The following is a 16,990-nucleotide window of genomic DNA, read 5'->3' as shown; positions in this document are numbered from 1 at the left end:
TTAAATAAGCTTATTAAATAAAGAAAAACTCTTTTAATTAATTATATATATAAGTAATATTAGAAGAATTTAGGGAATTAAATTAAAAAAGAATATAAATAATGAAATTAATAAAAATAAAGTAATTCTATATTCTTTATTATTTAAATTAGTAATATTAACTAATTCAATAGCTTAAAATACAGATTTTATAATATTAAAGTAATAAGAGATTATATTCTTAATTATATATTAATTTAAGAATTATTTAATTATGTAATATAATATAAGTATTTGTAATTATATAGAAATTTTAATATAGTGCGGGATATCTTGCTTCCCGAAATAACTAGCTTTCCCTGACTAAAGGGAAGGGCCCCTTTAGCGCGACGTTAAGTCCGACTATTAAAACCTGTGAATCAGTTCCTCTATCTCTATTCTCTCCAGTCGATCTAAGGAACCTGTTGAAACGCATAAATTCACCGTAATTAGCTTTATCTTTCCGACCTTGAGGACTATCTCTCTTCTTAGCCCCCTTCCTCTCCATACTCAATAGCTCCACATTCTCAAACATGGTCGTCGCTAGACGTTCTAGTGGCTGCAACATATTAATCTGTCTCAAGCTCATAATCTCTACATTTATAGCCGCAAGCTGCTGCTGCAAGTTTGCCGTACGCCTTGCAAATGCAACGCTGTCTCCCGATACCCAATTCATCTTGCTGCCCAAGGGAATGGTATTACCCTCATACATCTTCTCGATAGCCTTCGGGAAGCCTGGAAACATTCAAGATACCGTCCTTGGGGTCGTAGACGATGTCATCAAGGCGCTTCAGGGTCTCGGGGACGGTCAGGGGATACATTTCATATCTCGCGCGGAGATTGACAAGGGTTTGCAAATCGGCTTCGATACGATGAGTCAGATTGAAACATGTTTTGACGTCGGCAGGAGTGTTCTTGATATCCGAAATCAATCTTGCTAAGGACAAAGATGATGCCACAGTCGAGGTTACCGTCGAGATGGCCGCTGTTGAGGGTGGCTCTGGCATGATTGGCGTAGCTGCAAATGAATTTCAAGGACAGAATTTGAGAGAAGGAAGAGCCTGAAGCGGTATTTTATCCAAATTCTAAGTTTAGACGAGGCAGCGTCTTACACTAGGCCTCGATATTGCGCGGGATGGTGTGGTGTAAGATAAATGCGTGCAGTAGTGCGGCGGGGGATTGGACTGCAGTCTGACTGTTTAGGCTACCCAATACACAGCAATGGCGTGGTGAGCAACTTTTCTATTTTCGGTGCTTCTAAACTGCATGTTCTAATCGGTACCCACTCCGTTAGATCGGAAAGCCTAGTCTGATTTATTGGCTCCTGGGACGGGACACCTTGACTTGATAGCTCTCTGGGTTTATCAGGGTTTGCTGATATTTGGTGTTTGAATAATTCGTGTTAATTTGTTTTCAAAAATTCCAATTTTAGACAGCAAGACTTAGACATTAAAGAATCTGGTGCTTCTAAAAATAACAAATACACAAAAATGACATGACCGTACGAGTTAGATCCACTCTACCATAGCATCCACAAGTACTCTCAAACGATCGCTGCCATCTCTTACTATGAGCTTCCCGATGCTTGGAAATACAACAAGAAACTTTTCTCCACGCCAGTTCCGGTCTCGCTCCCGGACCTTCGATCACTCCTGCCCCATGGCTCAAGTTCTTCCGATCCCATCTAAAAACCCAAATTGTTGGTTGTGAGAACAGCAGATATCCGAAATGAGCACCTTCAAAAATTATAGAAGCCAAGTTTTCAGATTGGGCAAGTTGTGCCTCCTTGCCTGATCTTATGAATGGCCGAAGGATGCCGTTGAGAAGTTCCATATTACGTATGAGGCTAGGGCATAGAATTGAATCTCATTCTGAGTTGTCGGTGCGAGAGGAAAGAGGTGACAAGAGAGCGGCAGTGAGGTGGCGCCATTTTGAAAATGAATTTGAGAAAGCTGAAACGACAGTATTGTAAGCTGTTGTAAAATGGTATGTGGAGTGGGCGTTTCTTACTTTCTTGTTCTCCTGGGGTTCTTTTGATTTTCAGGAGCGCCTGGCCAAATGCTACGATATGGGCGGGAAGTAGCGACGTGTCGGGGCTGCTTTTTAAATCGATTTGCTGAATTATGGCCGAAGCAACTATGTGTCTAATGGCTACACGCCGTGTGACGGGGTTGACAAGGAGTGATGCCAACTTCTGAGGCCCCTGCTCTGTCCAATCGTTCCATTCACCCTTTGCCAACTCGTGCTTCAAATCTTCACGGCGTCCTTCAAAGTTCCATGCGTTGGAGCGATTCTCAGCATGCTGATGTATCCATTCGTAGAGATCCTGCATAGACTTTCGAGTTTGGCTATGGTCTTCGAAGGGCATATCGTCCAATGCGACGAATGAAGTAGATACTCCTTTACCAATGTTGTTCTTCGCGCCGCCAAATCTTCCTACATGGTCTCCAAGACTCGGCGAGGAGTTCCCAGCAGCAGGTCTCGATCTTTGTGACTGTCGGAGAAATAGCCAGGCCCTGCAAGTGCAGTTCCAATCCCAACGCCCACCACGGTACCAGTGGGCACGCCCTTCGAAGGCTTCGATTTAGCCACTACCGTAGGTGTAGGAGATGTTGTAAGGCTCGTTGGTAGCCCTGTTGAATTTGTGAAAGCAGTTGTCCTGGTGCCTGAGGAATTGCTAGAAGTAGGCCCAAAGGTAATGGTTGAAGTAAAGAGGGCCCAGGGTCCAGGCAAGGACACGGTTGAAGTATAAGTCCAGCCGTGGGTGGATATATTGGTAGTGTTGTGCTCGCCTTGAATAACTTGAGTGCTTACACTCGACGTGGTATTCGTGGTGAGACCAGTAAGGGGCCGAGAAATCGTTGTCGTCGACAACTATTGAGACATTTCTCTCTGCACTTAGAATCTTTGCTATGAAATTTGACGATACCATGGCACGATAGTTGTGTGGGAAGAGTTGATCGAGACAAAGGGGAGGGCCAACACCCACCCATTTTGTGGGAGAAAACGGGGCTGATGCTCACTTCGTAGCGAATCTCAAGCGCTCGACTTTGTCCTGGAATCAGACCGCCGCACTTTGGGGGCCGGCGACGTTCCTCTGATGCAGTGTAGTGAGTGTTTCGTAAGCTCGTGTGATGGGATGGAGCATCCACTGAGATATCACCCTCTCAGCCTCCGGGCCACATCGTGACTGCTCCGGTCGCCCTGCTCCAACCAACCTAATATCCTGCCAACTTTCTGCAAGCACAATCGGACCGCGGATAAGCCATGTGGGAGCACGAGTTCGTGAAGGAAGTTGGACGAACCGGACTGCGCACTTGAACATGACAAGCGAGGCGAAGCACTGTTTGTGGGGACGGCTCAAGTGCAGCACTTGCAACGTCGCTTGCCAGTGAGATGAGTGAGGCAGCGGCGGAGGCATTTTCCTCCCGCACCCTGCTTTTGAAAGCGGCCGCGGGGGACAGCGAGCCGTTCCGCAGCGCCGCAGCGGCGACAATGGGCTCCTCCAGGATAGAATATGGCAACGACCAGTCAATGCCAGCTTCCTCCCCCCACCAAATCCGCCCCTTTTTAGTGCTGATGGCTAAGCGGACAAGGCTGGTTAGGGTGATGTTGGAGCAAAATAAATCCACCCCTTGCGAGTCTTGAGGCCTCACTCCAGAGACGTTCTGCTTTGACAGGCGTATTTCAGAGCGAGTCGAGCGGCTTCCAGGAAATTTATATAGCCATCCTAAGCCCCTGATAATCGTCGGAAAGCTTTCCCGCCAGTTCGCTGCTCTTAATCAAGTTTTGCCGCAAGGCTGAGCTCCAGGACCTATCTTTTCGTTTGCAACTTCCATTAACGGCACGCATTGAAAAAGAGGTACGGCTTCCTTTAGTCGGGAAATAACAATGATGCTGGTGGTGGTACCACTGGGTAGGGAGAACCTTGCCCTTTCGTTGAGAAGCGTTGAGTACTGATTTGAATACTTTGCAGTCTTAACCCAATGGCCTCATTGAAGTACTGAACGGGAACCCTGAAGTACCTGCCTTGAAACAGGTTGCAGCTGTGGAAGGCGTGATTGATCGCGCGTTCGAACTTCTCCTCCAAAGGCGTCTTGATCAATATCTAGACGCTAAATTTTCCGATGACCTGGCAAATGGACTGGCCAAAAATGCCTTTTTCCAGTCCGTCAAGCACAATTTCGGAATGAGAGCGGGTACACAGGTAGCGTACAAGCTTGGACTCGGTGTTAGCCAGGATTTCTCACACCCGGAGCTTGGGATTGAAGCTGGAAAAATGTGCTTTTTGAAGTGAGTCAAGGCTCTAGGATGTTGTCATCGACAATCTAAGCAATAAAACATTGACAAAAATCTAGATCAGAAATCCAAGCTCTGTTCGACGTCCAGATCAGAGGTATAATAAAGCAGATAGATAAACAGCTAGACTGGATGCATTCCAACAGACCAAATGACTATGTTGTAGCCCTTAGCAACTCAAGTAAAAGACAAGGTTAACACGGTACAGAGCAGTGTGCGAAAAAATTAATCAGATTAATTAATTAATTCATGAATATTCATGAATAGCGTGAATAGAATTTGATTAACGTGATACTTATGTAATTTGATTAGATTAGAATAATTAATCATGATTATTCATGAATACCTTGATTAATATATACGTGACTACAGCACGTGATAGTCTAGCCTAATTAAGTAAGGTTCTTGCTCTAGCACTGCCTTAGCGAGCTTTTCTCTCTAGAAGCATGGTAGCACAAGAGCCTGAACCTTACCTAATTAGGTTAACTTGTCACGTGCTGCGGTCACGTGTACATTAATCAAGTTATTCATGAATATTCATGATTAGCTTAATTAATTCGTGAATAGAATATGATTAATGAGAAAACTTCATGAATAGATTAGATTAATAGCCATTAATCTAATCTAATCTATTCATTTCTCACACTGGTACAGAGGATGCTTTTATTGAGTGATGGTCTCGGGGGATCGGAATATGTCAAAACCGAAATCCAAAAACATCATTTAGCCAATCGCCCTGCGAACGGACGGAACATGCATCCTCAAGCCCCGTGATCCGCGGCGTGCAGTAGTCAAAGGATTGGTATAGATAGGAGGCGGAAACTGATCTCTGGAGCTGCAACTCTCAAGACTCGGATGTACGTATATTAAACTTATTCGAGAGCTGTACTTATGCAAGATATAGAGCTAGGGCTAGCTACGGTGTTCTCTGCCGCGTGCCATACGACCCTACGATTCACATCGGAGTAAAAACAGAACCTGATCCGTTCAATAAGAAGTTGGAAGGGGCCTTGATGCAAATGGATTGGCCGGTAAAGGAGGTATAAACACAGGGCTCTGCATGGCAGGTGGTGCAGTTTGGGCTGACTTGCTCGTGTAGGGTGATACTGTCGACACAGATTCCTCCATTGAAAGGCCATTCTCACGGAGGCTTGTTCCAGGTGACCCAAACCGCAAATTCGACACGGGGATATTGATATCACATGAAAATCCCGAGAAGCTACCCAGTAGTTTCAGTGGCCGTGAGTAATATAATCCCTTTTTTGAGATTGCGGTCACTTGTGCAGATTTCAAGCTGGGATCTACAAACTCTGCACACTACAATCAGATCTGAATGAAGTCTTGGAGAAGGAATTTGAACCGAGGAACAAGAGGCCCTAGCAGGCAAAGAAGTACTACATTGCGAATTTTACCGTGAGAATGATTATCGCGCCGGCAGATCTGAAATTTGAACTCTGGTTTAATAGGAAGAGATACAATAGGGGTCATGATCCGTTGTCATTTGAATGGAACCAGGTGGGAGCTTCTGCAAGGCCGCCATCATGCAATGGTGCAATGACTCCAGCAGATGGCTGGGAAAGTTACAAGCCCCGGAGAGTCCGCTCTCCTTAAACGGTACATCTTTCTGGTAGGAGCGCTGGGTTTGGAACGGCGACTTTGTTTTTCCCCTCTTTATTTTAAGATCACACGGTAGTTTATACCCGCGAGAAAGTTAGATACCCAGCTGGCTATGAATTAACCGAGATCCCTAGTCAATGCACACCCCAAGCGAATGCACACCCCAAATTTTCAGCCGACCTCGAGCTTAATTAATTAATTATTAAATAACCATATAATCAATCGGCCTAAAATTAAAAATATAAAGCAATTGAACTAGGCGTATTAAGTTGGCTAATTAGGATTTTTCATTTTCTAAGGCGTTGTGGTAGAATAATCTCCCTTTCCGATCGGGATAGTCTGTACTACCCCCACAGCTTTAGAATCGTCCTCCTTTACTATTACCGCTTCCTGAGCCCCTAAATTCGATAAAATCGAAGACCCTACCCTCAATATTACTATATGAGAGGGTTTGGCTTTTTTAGTAGTATTTCTAGCTATAGTAGCTGCCTTTCTAGCTACTGCCCTTTCCAAAACCTCTAATTTATGCTTCTCCTTCTTTACTTGATTAGTAATTACTTTTTCCTCCGCTTTCCTAAGCCTCTCTAACTCTTTCTCTTGTTTTTTCAAGGCATTATCTATAGCCTTAGTAATCTTTGCATTCTCCTTTGCCTTTTGCTTATCTAATTTATCTTGTTTTGCCTATATAACCCTCGTATCCTTACGTACTACTATAGCTAGTACTTTAGCTATTCCAAAGAACTAGGCCTTTCCTAATAGCTCTCCTATTAAATTAAGCTTTTTCCTATAATGTCTCTTTTTCTTTTCAAGCTATAAAGCTTCTTTCAAACTCTCTATATGGTACTCTGTAATAGAAGCCTTTATAGTATTTGTCTCGTTTGCTTTAGTAAGCTTGCGAAAAGTAATCTTAGATAGGTTTTTTGCATATATTTTTAAGAATTACTATATACGTTTCGTAGTATAAGGAATTAAAATTGTATTAGTAGAAGCTTTAGGAGAAGTTTGCGGTCTTAGTAGAGCAATAGCTAATAAGATAATTAATGATTAGTAGGGCTGTGAGGTGTTTGTTGGTAGGCAATAAGACAATAGAATGAATCAGTGTGTTGTGAAACCACAGTATTAAATTCAGTACAGAACTAATCTCTGTCCCTCCTGTGAGGTCCAGGGAAGCCCCCTCTAAATAGGAGGCTCCGATGGCATACATACAATTAGTGATTTATAAGCCTAATGCATATGATGTAAACAGTGGTTGGTTGGGATATCGAAGGGCTGCCGAACTCCCTGATCGACACCCGCGATATCCGAGGTTCGTCACATGCCCTTAAGTCACGTACGACCCTGCACACATCACAAGGGCCATATACCCGTCTTCTTCCAAGCGGATAAAATATTCGATTTAGATATACTTTTGTTCCAAGTAGGCTTAAAAATAGACTAAAATATTCTTTTTATTAAGCAAGTAATACCCTCGCTAGTATTTAAAATCCTATTAATCTTAGTAGAATAGTAAGTAGAAAGTAGTAAAAAACAGCCTATATCTAAAGGTTAAAGATAGTATATTAAATGCGGGGGTAAAATAAGAAGCAGAATTTTAAGCCAATCGTATATTTGAATAAACTCCATATTAATATAGCTAGAATGCCTATCTATAATTAAAAGCCTCCTTCTATATCCTACTTTCGTACGGGTAGCAGGATTAAAAACTTGGATAAGGTATACTAGGCCTAGAGTATTAGATAACTACCTATTTATACTAGATATAAACCAAGCATATTCCCTCTCTTTTAAATTGTCTAACTAAGTGTCCTAAAGGTCCCCAGAAATTCCTTTATAAATGAGAGCCGGTAGAATCTTCGTACTATCCGTATAAATAGAAGCAAGTAAGCTAATAAATTCTCGCAAGCTATCCTGCTTTACTTTAGTAATTTTCCTACTATTATATACTTCTTTCGTTATTATATGCTTTATTATATATATAATTCTAATTAAAAAACCTTTCTTATCCTAGTTATATATATTTTCTGCTATAATATTATAATCTTTGATTACTTTAATTAACTAAGTGGGAAGAAGGAATATTAGCTATTTTATTTATAAAGTAAGCAAAATATGGGGAAAATACTAAAATTAAATACTACCAAATTAAAGAAGAACTGGATATAGGGCCTATATTCCGATTTCATCCGCAAATTATTAATATTACGTAAATAAAGGCTCTTTAGGTGAGATGAGTACTAGTAGACAAAACCAGCTATCTAATTCTTGCTTATATTGCGGCTAATAATCTCCTCTATAAGGTTTCTAATAATCTGTAAGGTAGGAGGGAGTCTACGGACTATAAGCTTGTTAATTTGACTAATTAAAGCCTCTTCTTGTATATTAGTAAGGAGTTTGTAGTAGAGGGAGGTTATTTCTTGTCTGGAGGTATATATGCTTTTATGCCTTCGCATAAGGGTTATACGCTTAATACCAAAATCCCTGGCCACTTGACTGTAATTAGGGATTAATTGCCTATCTAGCGCATTAATCGCTTTCTTAATATCTTGTTCGCTGACTATTTTATTGAATTTTGAAGATGGAGGGGTAATATTTTGTGAGGTGTGCATTCGCTTGGGGTGTGCATTGACTAGGGATCTCGGTTATGAAGAGTACCTAGAAGTCAAACAATGAATTGATTAATCTCTACTTGGATTTAGATATATAAGAACATTATAAGAAACGTTATAATTAAGTAAATTTACAAGCGGGATAAATTTACGACTTTTACGAGCCTTCGCATTGCCTTGCTTATTCTTGTCTTAATTTATATATCTTTACCTTAAAATATATAAATTAAGATTCTTTCTTAATTCTTTTATTAATAACTTATATTATTTTAATTTAAATCAGAATTATATTTTTGAAGTTTTTGTATTTTATATACTTTAATTAATATATAATTTTAAAATATCTTTTTCGTTAATTTTTAATACTTTTAAAATCAATTAATTATTTAAAAAGAGAAAAGAAAGTAAGGTTTTAATATATAAAAACTAAATATTCTAGGTATTATATAATCGCGATATATAACTAGAAGAAGCAAAATCCCTATTATAATAGAATAATAGCGGCTATATAATAAGGAATATATATCTTTAATAAGGAGGAGTAAATGACTTCTCGCTGGGTTGAGGTTTCTCGAGTCTCGTGTTGTTTGAAGGAGATTTAAAGCTAATTCGGAAGCCAGAAAATGATTTGCCCTTGTGTAAAACAAGAATGGATAAGCACGAAAAAGACACCGTGTCCAAGTATAAATATGTGAAAACCGCTTGTTGGAAGTATAGTCGGCAGGACATTGTGCAGGTTGTGGTTGATTGCCCCAGGTTGCGCTTTCCTTCGGTGAGGACGCAATATGAGTTGAACTCCATAGCCCAGCGCCCACTTCGGGAAGAACAAGGACGATGACAAGCAAACAAAGAAGTCTCGACCGGATGCCAAAGTAGACACGGATGTTATCTTGACGTTAGAAGATTATTTTCCTTCTTCATTGTCTTCGGACACAACACCTAAAGCCACCACCGGCCCCCCCAGGCACCGCTCCATCATTCCTACGTTCTTCCTTTATCACTATGAGTAACTGCGAAGATGCTTCCGAAAGCTCATTGGATCCGCTAGCATCCTTACGAAGAAATTCAAGCATCGCCGACTTCTCGAAGCTGTTTCGCCGTCGACGCCATGCTTCTCACAAATTTCGAAGCCGATATTCGCAATCCATCGACACATCTGAGGCATACGGATCCGAGAACAGCCAAGTCCTATACATGGCACCGAAGCAGAAAGCGAGGGCGCGAGACCCGTCTTTGTCCTGCATCAGCAATGCGTCGAATCGAAGGATGGACGGATCACCGGACACCAAGGCAGACGTTAGGGAGGCAGATCTAGAACAGCAGGCAGCCTTGAACATCATAGATCGGGAGATCTTTGAGTGGCAATACGTCTGCCAGACAGGTCGCCCATACTGGTGGTCGCCAGAAGCAAAATACCATCGCATCACGAAGGTTCCACCGCGAACCACGAACGAATCAGGCCCGAGGATATGGTACAGGGAGGTTGACGAGCGTCCGAAAGCCGCATACGAGGTTCAACGCCGAGCAGTTTCCGACAGCTTTCTCTCGGATCCAAGCACTATCCACGACCTAGCACAACTCGTCGCCATCCAGCTTCTCGGCGCATGCTTCACACTCCCACCAGACTCGATTGTTGGACTGCCATCCCCGAATTACACAATCTTGGATAAACATGGCTCAACACGACTCCCAGATCCTCGAATGATCAGCTCGTTGCGGATGCATACTAATTTTCGATATTCTCCGAGTTTCGGACATCAACCGCGCAACTCGTCGCCTACCCAGGTATGGCATGGAACCTATGATGGCTCCTCTCCACCTCCGTCTCCGCGAGCGGGAAAGATGAGGGCGGTGACACCGGATATCGGAACATCTGGAGGTCCATCAAAGCGGCCAAGACTTCATCGAGCCCTACATCCAACTGAAGGATCGGGTTTAGAAGGGTGCGAGGTAGGGGAGCAGGGATCTTGCTGCAACAATGAGGGACTGGATCCACCGGCTACAGAGACTGCCTGGTACCGGGGACAAGGCGTCCATCATGCGGATTGTAAATCGTTCAAGTTTCCACAATTCCCACGGAAATCCCAGGAATATTGCGAAGGAGATCGCCCGGCTTCCGAAGCGTATCGTATTTCCAAACCATCACCTAAGATGAATTATCTCCTTCAACCAATGCTCAGATCCGAACCACAGCATGTGTTTGTACAGCCAGTCAGAGAGTTGGTGGTCAAGCGATGGAGATCATTCACACGTCGGTTCGGAGGAGGTCTGCATTGTGCTTTGCCACGAAGCCGATCAGAATACCACACGTCAGGCTCTGAGTCTGATGCGAGTGAGGTATCTAGCCTAGCTCTGAGTACTGACGCAAGGAAGAGGAGACTGAGGGCACAAGAGAGGGGTGATATCCACAGTTCCAGCGTCGAAAGTACCCCGCACTTCAACTCCCCAGCGAGTGAAGCGTATTCTCCGGACCCTGGTGGCAGAATCAGTCCTTGCTTAATTGATTCCCCAGACGCCTCGACCTCCACACCTGCAGAAACTCTCAGCAGGGCTGCATCTCCAACGCAAGCTGACATCAGGTCTCTCGTGAAAGGCAAAAAGCCGATGTTGGAGCCTGTCTCTTCATCGCATACCTTGATCTTCGCGAGGAGTCAAACTTGTCCGAAAAGTTCGATTTTGGCCAGTGGCGGTTCTATGCACTCAAAGTTTGATTCGCCTCCGTCTTTCCCCTCCCAGTCCCCATCACCCACGTCTTCTCATTCATATTCCTCGAGGAAGACTGCCAACAGACAACGAAGACGAAGCATGCTTTCAGAAGTTTATACACCAGAGGACTTCCAAAATCATTCTAGAGCAAAAGAGCTGGCGGAGAGGAGCATTCTGATTGCGGCTGGGAGCACACTTGTAAGTCCCATGGAAGAAACTCTGCCAAGACTCAACACCCAGGTTCGAAGGCAGGAACAAGAGGATGCCACTCCTGGTTGGTCTTTTGGTGCGTTTAATAGTACGACGGACTTGAGAGTCAGCCACAGGGAGAGTCCAGGATTTCCAAGAACGAGCACCAGCGGAACTCAAATCTTCACCCCGGAATCTGACGGAGTTGAGCTTGACGGACTTCCAGTCGGACCAGACAGAAGTCGTTGGGCACGGAAAGGAGGTAGAAGAGAGAGGACGTACTTGTGACGGTGTTAGTCCATTCCAAGATTGAACAGGACCCTCGGTGTAGCAAGAAATTGGATTAATCAAGGGTATCCAACCTGACAACGCTTACAACCAGAGCCCAGTGAGGTTGAGGAAAGAAGTGTACAGGCCTGACAGTTAAGAACGCCGCCCAATGCCATTGCTCCCTTGCGCCTTGTTGAAACATTGTCAAGTAGCCTCTCCATCCGCTTTCATACCCACCATCTCGTATTCCCCTGCTCCATCTCTGCCTCTGCCTCTTCCCCTGCCACGTCCGTATTCTTGTTCCCCATCCCCGGCTTCATTTGTCGACGCAGCCATCGAACTCTCTCCCGTCGTATTCTGCGCTGACCCACCAAAATTTATCGGCCTTAGCTCTCGATACTGGCAACTCCATACCCCGAGACTAGTCATCATCGCCGCGCTGGCCACCTGTAGAGCCCACCATAACATGTTTTGCGGAACGGACTTCGAATATGCGGATACCACGACCAGGTGTATGAAGTGGAGTGTGAGCGCGAAGTCGGGGACTAATTTACTTCTTGATATAAGAAGAAGTATTGATACTGCCCTATAACAAACATTGCATCATCAGCCTGTAATTTCAAGACGAAGAGGGAGGTAGAGAGGTAGAAAGGGAGACAAACCCAACGACCGAATTCAACAACCAAACCAACCCCAGCATCCACCCAACCGTCGTATCACCCCTCAAGCTCCTCCAGCTCAATACCAAATCAAAACTAAACTTCTTCCCGGCCACAAGCGCCGTGAACAGTATTAGCAGTGTCCCCACCGCGTACCAAACCACCTGCAGTAGCACTATCTGCGTGAGGATTTTGAGGGGTGGGAGTTCGGTTAGCGCGCCTGGTCGTGGGGGACGTCTTCGTCGCGCCATAATAATGGTCGCGGATGTGTATAAAAGGGGAGTGTTATCGGAGGAGCATTTGAATTGCTGTGTGGTGGGAGGTTGGTGCTGAGGTTGAAAGAGAGGCGTCTGTTGCGAGGCCAGATTTGTGACGCTTTTGTGAGGCGGTGTGAAATTCTGCCGTCATGTGAGGAGGCTAGCGAAGCTGATGATGAAGAGTCGACTTCGAGCTTGACCAAAGCTCTACGCAAGACGATATCTACGCCCGAATATTCCAAAAAGACGCTGTAGAATCTGCCCAATATGGAACTGACTTGGGATCTGGAGGAAGCTGCTAACATCTTCCAGTCTTCCGCGAGCTGACCCTTCCACCTCCCCCGAACCTCCAAGCTGCTACAATGGGGCTCTTCAGCTCGGCACCCGCTTCCCCTCCACCCCCAAAGATCTCCTCGGACGGCGCACCAATAGCACCAGACCGAACACAACGAGCCAAATGCTGGGAGGCAAGAGATGCGTACTTTGGATGTCTAGACCGGAACAGTATTGTGGACAGCATTACAGAGAAGGATAAGGCAGAGAGATCATGTTCAGTAGAGGCAAGAGAGTTTGAGTCGAATTGTGCGAGTAGTTGGGTAGGTTCCCTGGAGCCCATTCAGGCTAGAGAATTGGAAGCCGAGACCTGGAGAGAGGGAGGGGGATTGGATACCAAGGACAAGGCTAATGGTCTGGGCAGGTCACATACTTCAAGAAGAGGAGAGTAATGGAATACCAGAGGAATAAGACGTTGGAGAGGTTGAAGGCGGAAGGGGCGCAGGAAATGCCGGGGCAAATTGGACCGCTTGCACCAGGACAACGACCTTGACGAGCGTGACGAACGGGAGTGTATAATATTTACGTTGCATATGGGCGGCGTTTGGGATTTGAACATGAAAGACGAGTCCCCACAACCTTACTTATTCTTTTGGGTTGATGTGGTCAAATCGGGAACAGCCTGAAAGAATTCTCGGGGCTATCGTCTGACAAGTGGTCAGGTTCATTGCACGAGTTTTATTGCTCCGCTCTATCCCTATCATGCGCTTACTATCTGCTCGCATTCACTCCTTCTGCTCCGTTTCAACGGGTACAGTCTCAACTTCTGGTTCAATCCCTTCCATCTTCTCCATTATTTTCACACCTTCATCATCTTCAAACAAGTTCGCCAGTTCCTCAAGTGTGAGACCCTTTGTTTCTGGATATGTAAAGTACACCATGATGAGGAACAGCAAGAGCATTCCCAGGAAGAACAACCAATACTTCCACCCAATAGCTGCAATTGCAACCGGATTGGCATACTGTGAGACGATCAACAGAGCTTGGCCGATGGCAACCATGACAGCCAGACCCTTCGTTCTCATGCTATACGGCAGGATCTCGGTCGGGTATGAGTATGCCAACGGGTTGCAGGCAATATTAAAGCCAGCATTGTAAAAGAAGAGGAAGACGATGGCCATGTATGCTGCGGCATCAGCACCATTCCTGTCGAAAACGGCGCTGGTGATGGTGATGCCAACATTAGAGCAAATCATGGCAACAAGAGAGACGAGCCACAAGGACCGACGACCAATACGATCTGCGAGACAGGCTCCTGCGATTGAGACCAGGAAATTCCAGATTTGCATGCCCCCGTTGATACCGGTTTGTTGGTTAGTGCCAGTGACATTGAGAGAAGTGAGGAGCGGGCTGAAGTAGTAGCTGATGACCCCTTGTCCGCACCTATGTTTGGTCAGCAATGCCAATCTCAGGGGTAGGTGGTGACTTACCACAAGCACAGAACGAAAACGGAGATTGTCACACCCATCTTCTTCCGATTTGCAGATGTCTTCCAAAGAACACTCCACCCCACCTCAGCGTACCGACTCTCAATCGCCAGCGCGGTATTAATCTCCTCAATCTCATACAGCACCAACTCATCATCCAGCGTTCCATTAGCATGATATTCCGCCAACACCTGCCTCGCCTCCTCCGCTCTTCCCTTAGCAAGCAGCCACCTCAGACTCTCAGGCATGAACGGCAACATGGCAATCAAGAAACAAGGCGCAACACCTTGAATCAAGCTCGGGATCCTCCAGCTCCAGCTGTTATTCATATGTCCCGAGCCGAAACTTCCCCAAGCAGCAACGATAGCGCCAACGTACCAAAAGGTGTTGAAGAATCCCAAAACAGTGCCTCTTTGTCGTGGGTGAGCTAGCTCAGCAACCATGGAGGGGCCAGCGATGCAGGTGAAACTAATTCCAACACCGAGGAGGCACCGCCCGACCATGAATTGAGCGTACCCGAATGCAGTGGTTTGGATGACGGTCCCGATGAGAGTGAAGAATGAGCCAATGTACATTCCAGCTTTTCGGCCGTATCTATCTGCTACTGGAGAAGCTGGGAAAGAGCCGATGAAACCCCCCACGAAGATAATGGTTGTGATGAGGCCAATATGGGAGGCGTCTGGGTAGGACATATCTGGTTTATGTCAATGGGAGGTTTTGAGAAGAAGCGGGGGAACATACCTTTCAACCAAGGTTTCATGGCTTGGAAATTCCCAACAACTGCTTCATCGTAGCCGCATGTCATCTGTGCGGTGATCACGCAGACGATCATGAAGTTTAGCTTCTTCATTCCAGGATCTTTCCACCACTTTGCGTTGGTATTGTTCACGAGCGTCTTCGTGACGTCGATACGTGAGGGTGCCATCTTGACTTATTGCAACAGTAGCTGCTTGGAAAAGGAGGAGTGATTTGAGTTGACTCAGTGTCAGTTGGGCTTCGAGACCTGTGATATAGACTTCCTCCCCACTTCTGTTATCACTTGTTATCCGCGAGTCAAGGAGCTCCTTTCCAGTCTTACCCCCAACACTTTCCATATCTGCCAACAAGGCTGGGGATGTATCTGATCTGGAATACCAAGATCATGGGGAGGACGGAGGTCCGCTCTGCGGAATAGAACTGGGATGAAGTTGAGGAAGATAGGGTGGGAAGTCAAGAAGTACTGAGCGTGGGCAAACCATGGCGCGGCGCAAGTTGCGCCGTGGATTTACCGAACCCTTTTCTGTTTACCGGGCAACCATGCGGACTGCTGAAGATACTATCTCAATCTGGACCCAAGGGAGATCCGCGAAGTTGTGGGAAGAGAATGTCTGATGTTGAAGCGTGGAGCGCGGCGCAACTTCTTGAAAGTGGCGAAGGGTCGCTCAGACGGCCAGTGCAGAGAGTCAAAACATCCCAAGTGCGTTGACAAATGTTCAATTGAAAAGCCCGATCAGATGATCATACGGCCGAGAGAATAAGTAATATTTAAAACATTTCTTCAGTTCAACTTTCTCGTCTCCTCTTATCCAGCTTCCGATTCTTTTAACTCAACTTAACTCAACCCCTCTATCATGCCTCACGCAACACCCCTCCCAGACATCACCCAAAAACACGGTGACTGGCGGGACGACCTCTTCCAAAATGGCTACGCAATAATCAAGAATGCTGTCCCCGCCTCCCGCGCAGCAGTGTACGTGGAATCCATGACCAAATGGCTAGAGAAGTTTCCTCACGGATTCGACCGCGATGATCCCTCAACGTGGACCGAGGAGCATTTGCCTGCTCATATGAAGTACATCTCTTCCAAACCAAACTTGAAGATCTGAAGACTGATACAGAAGGAATAGAGGAGGAATGTACCACAGCTACGCTATCTCCCACGAAAAGTTCGTCTGGGACGCTCGCCTTGAGCCTGGTGTCCTGGGCGCCTTCTCCAAGATATGGGGAACAGACGAGCTCCTTGTCTCCTTCGATGGGATCAATAGTGTGTCTTATACCACCCTCCCCTCCTTCTAAGCTAACTACCCTGCAGTCACTCTCCCGCTCCCTAAATCCAAAAGGCCAAAAGGAGGCCGCTGGCCCCACCAAGACCAATCTTCTCTAATCCGCGGCTTTCAGTGCGCACAAGGAATCGTAAACCTCGCTCCCAACGGCCCTGATGACGGCGGATTGGTCGTGCTCTCAAAGTCCCACCTGTTGAATGATGAATTGTATGCGTACCCCTCCGCCTCTCATTTAAACACCATGACTGATTGATCAATTCAGCTTCAAAACTCACTCAACAGACAAGAAAAAAGAATGGGGCTCAGTACCAGAGGACTGGCACGGCTTCAACGAAGAAGAAGTAGATTGGTTTAATGCGCGAGGCTGTGAAGAAATAAAAGTGTGTGCGGAAGCCGGGGATCTGATTGTGTGGGATTCGAGGACGGTGCATTTCAATGTTTTGCCTGTGGGGGAGAACGTGAGGGCTGTTATCTGTAAGTCTTGCTTTTCCCTCTGGCCTAATCCTGGTGAAAGGAAAGGAGAGAGGCTGATGAGATAGATGCATGCTACACACCCGCCTCACTGGC

The 16,990-nt window shown here is 45.6% G+C and overlaps 7 protein-coding genes across 7 annotated transcripts; 3 read left to right on the top strand and 4 right to left on the bottom strand.

Moving 5' to 3' along the window:
- Nucleotides 1-722: 722 nt before the first annotated feature.
- Nucleotides 723-1,025, bottom strand: K444DRAFT_623103 (uncharacterized protein; the record flags this gene model as incomplete). Its single annotated transcript, XM_024882237.1, has 1 exon — nt 723-1,025. One exon carries the CDS (start codon nt 1,023-1,025, stop codon nt 723-725), a length of 303 nt encoding a protein of 100 aa, XP_024743743.1.
- A 444-nt stretch (nt 1,026-1,469) lies between these two features.
- On the bottom strand, nt 1,470-2,950 carry K444DRAFT_658065 (uncharacterized protein; the record flags this gene model as incomplete). Its single annotated transcript, XM_024886216.1, has 4 exons — nt 1,470-1,970; nt 2,029-2,512; nt 2,566-2,651; nt 2,833-2,950. 4 exons carry the CDS (start codon nt 2,948-2,950, stop codon nt 1,885-1,887), a joined length of 774 nt encoding a protein of 257 aa, XP_024743742.1. The 3' UTR covers nt 1,470-1,884.
- Nucleotides 2,951-9,542: 6,592 nt separating this feature from the next.
- K444DRAFT_514879 (uncharacterized protein) lies at nt 9,543-11,723 on the top strand (the record flags this gene model as incomplete). Its single annotated transcript, XM_024873552.1, has 1 exon — nt 9,543-11,723. The coding sequence occupies one exon, from the start codon at nt 9,543-9,545 to the stop codon at nt 11,721-11,723; it is 2,181 nt and encodes a 726-aa protein (XP_024743741.1).
- Nucleotides 11,724-11,909: 186 nt separating this feature from the next.
- On the bottom strand, nt 11,910-12,615 carry K444DRAFT_639045 (uncharacterized protein; the record flags this gene model as incomplete). The annotated part of the gene is made up of 2 exons (XM_024884331.1): nt 11,910-12,291; nt 12,368-12,615. The coding sequence occupies 2 exons, from the start codon at nt 12,613-12,615 to the stop codon at nt 11,910-11,912; spliced, it is 630 nt and encodes a 209-aa protein (XP_024743740.1).
- A 368-nt stretch (nt 12,616-12,983) lies between these two features.
- On the top strand, nt 12,984-13,447 carry K444DRAFT_516378 (uncharacterized protein; the record flags this gene model as incomplete). The annotated part of the gene is made up of 2 exons (XM_024873681.1): nt 12,984-13,217; nt 13,319-13,447. 2 exons carry the CDS (start codon nt 12,984-12,986, stop codon nt 13,445-13,447), a joined length of 363 nt encoding a protein of 120 aa, XP_024743739.1.
- Nucleotides 13,448-13,679: 232 nt separating this feature from the next.
- On the bottom strand, nt 13,680-15,306 carry K444DRAFT_639043 (general substrate transporter; the record flags this gene model as incomplete). The annotated part of the gene is made up of 3 exons (XM_024884330.1): nt 13,680-14,337; nt 14,385-15,075; nt 15,123-15,306. 3 exons carry the CDS (start codon nt 15,304-15,306, stop codon nt 13,680-13,682), a joined length of 1,533 nt encoding a protein of 510 aa, XP_024743738.1.
- Nucleotides 15,307-15,991: 685 nt separating this feature from the next.
- On the top strand, nt 15,992-16,988 carry K444DRAFT_549892 (uncharacterized protein; the record flags this gene model as incomplete). Its single annotated transcript, XM_024876488.1, has 5 exons — nt 15,992-16,212; nt 16,268-16,404; nt 16,453-16,630; nt 16,686-16,897; nt 16,963-16,988. Coding segments are annotated over 5 exons (774 nt in total), but the record flags the coding sequence as incomplete, so codon positions are not given.
- Between the last annotated feature and the right edge of the window lie 2 nt (nt 16,989-16,990).

The sequence above is a fragment of the Hyaloscypha bicolor genome (assembly GCF_002865645.1).
Source record: "Hyaloscypha bicolor E unplaced genomic scaffold K444scaffold_10, whole genome shotgun sequence".
In the NCBI taxonomy this organism is placed as follows: domain Eukaryota; kingdom Fungi; phylum Ascomycota; class Leotiomycetes; order Helotiales; family Hyaloscyphaceae; genus Hyaloscypha; species Hyaloscypha bicolor.
The sequence above is the reverse complement of the archived record's forward strand: the minus strand, read 5'-3'. Positions and strand labels throughout refer to the sequence as shown.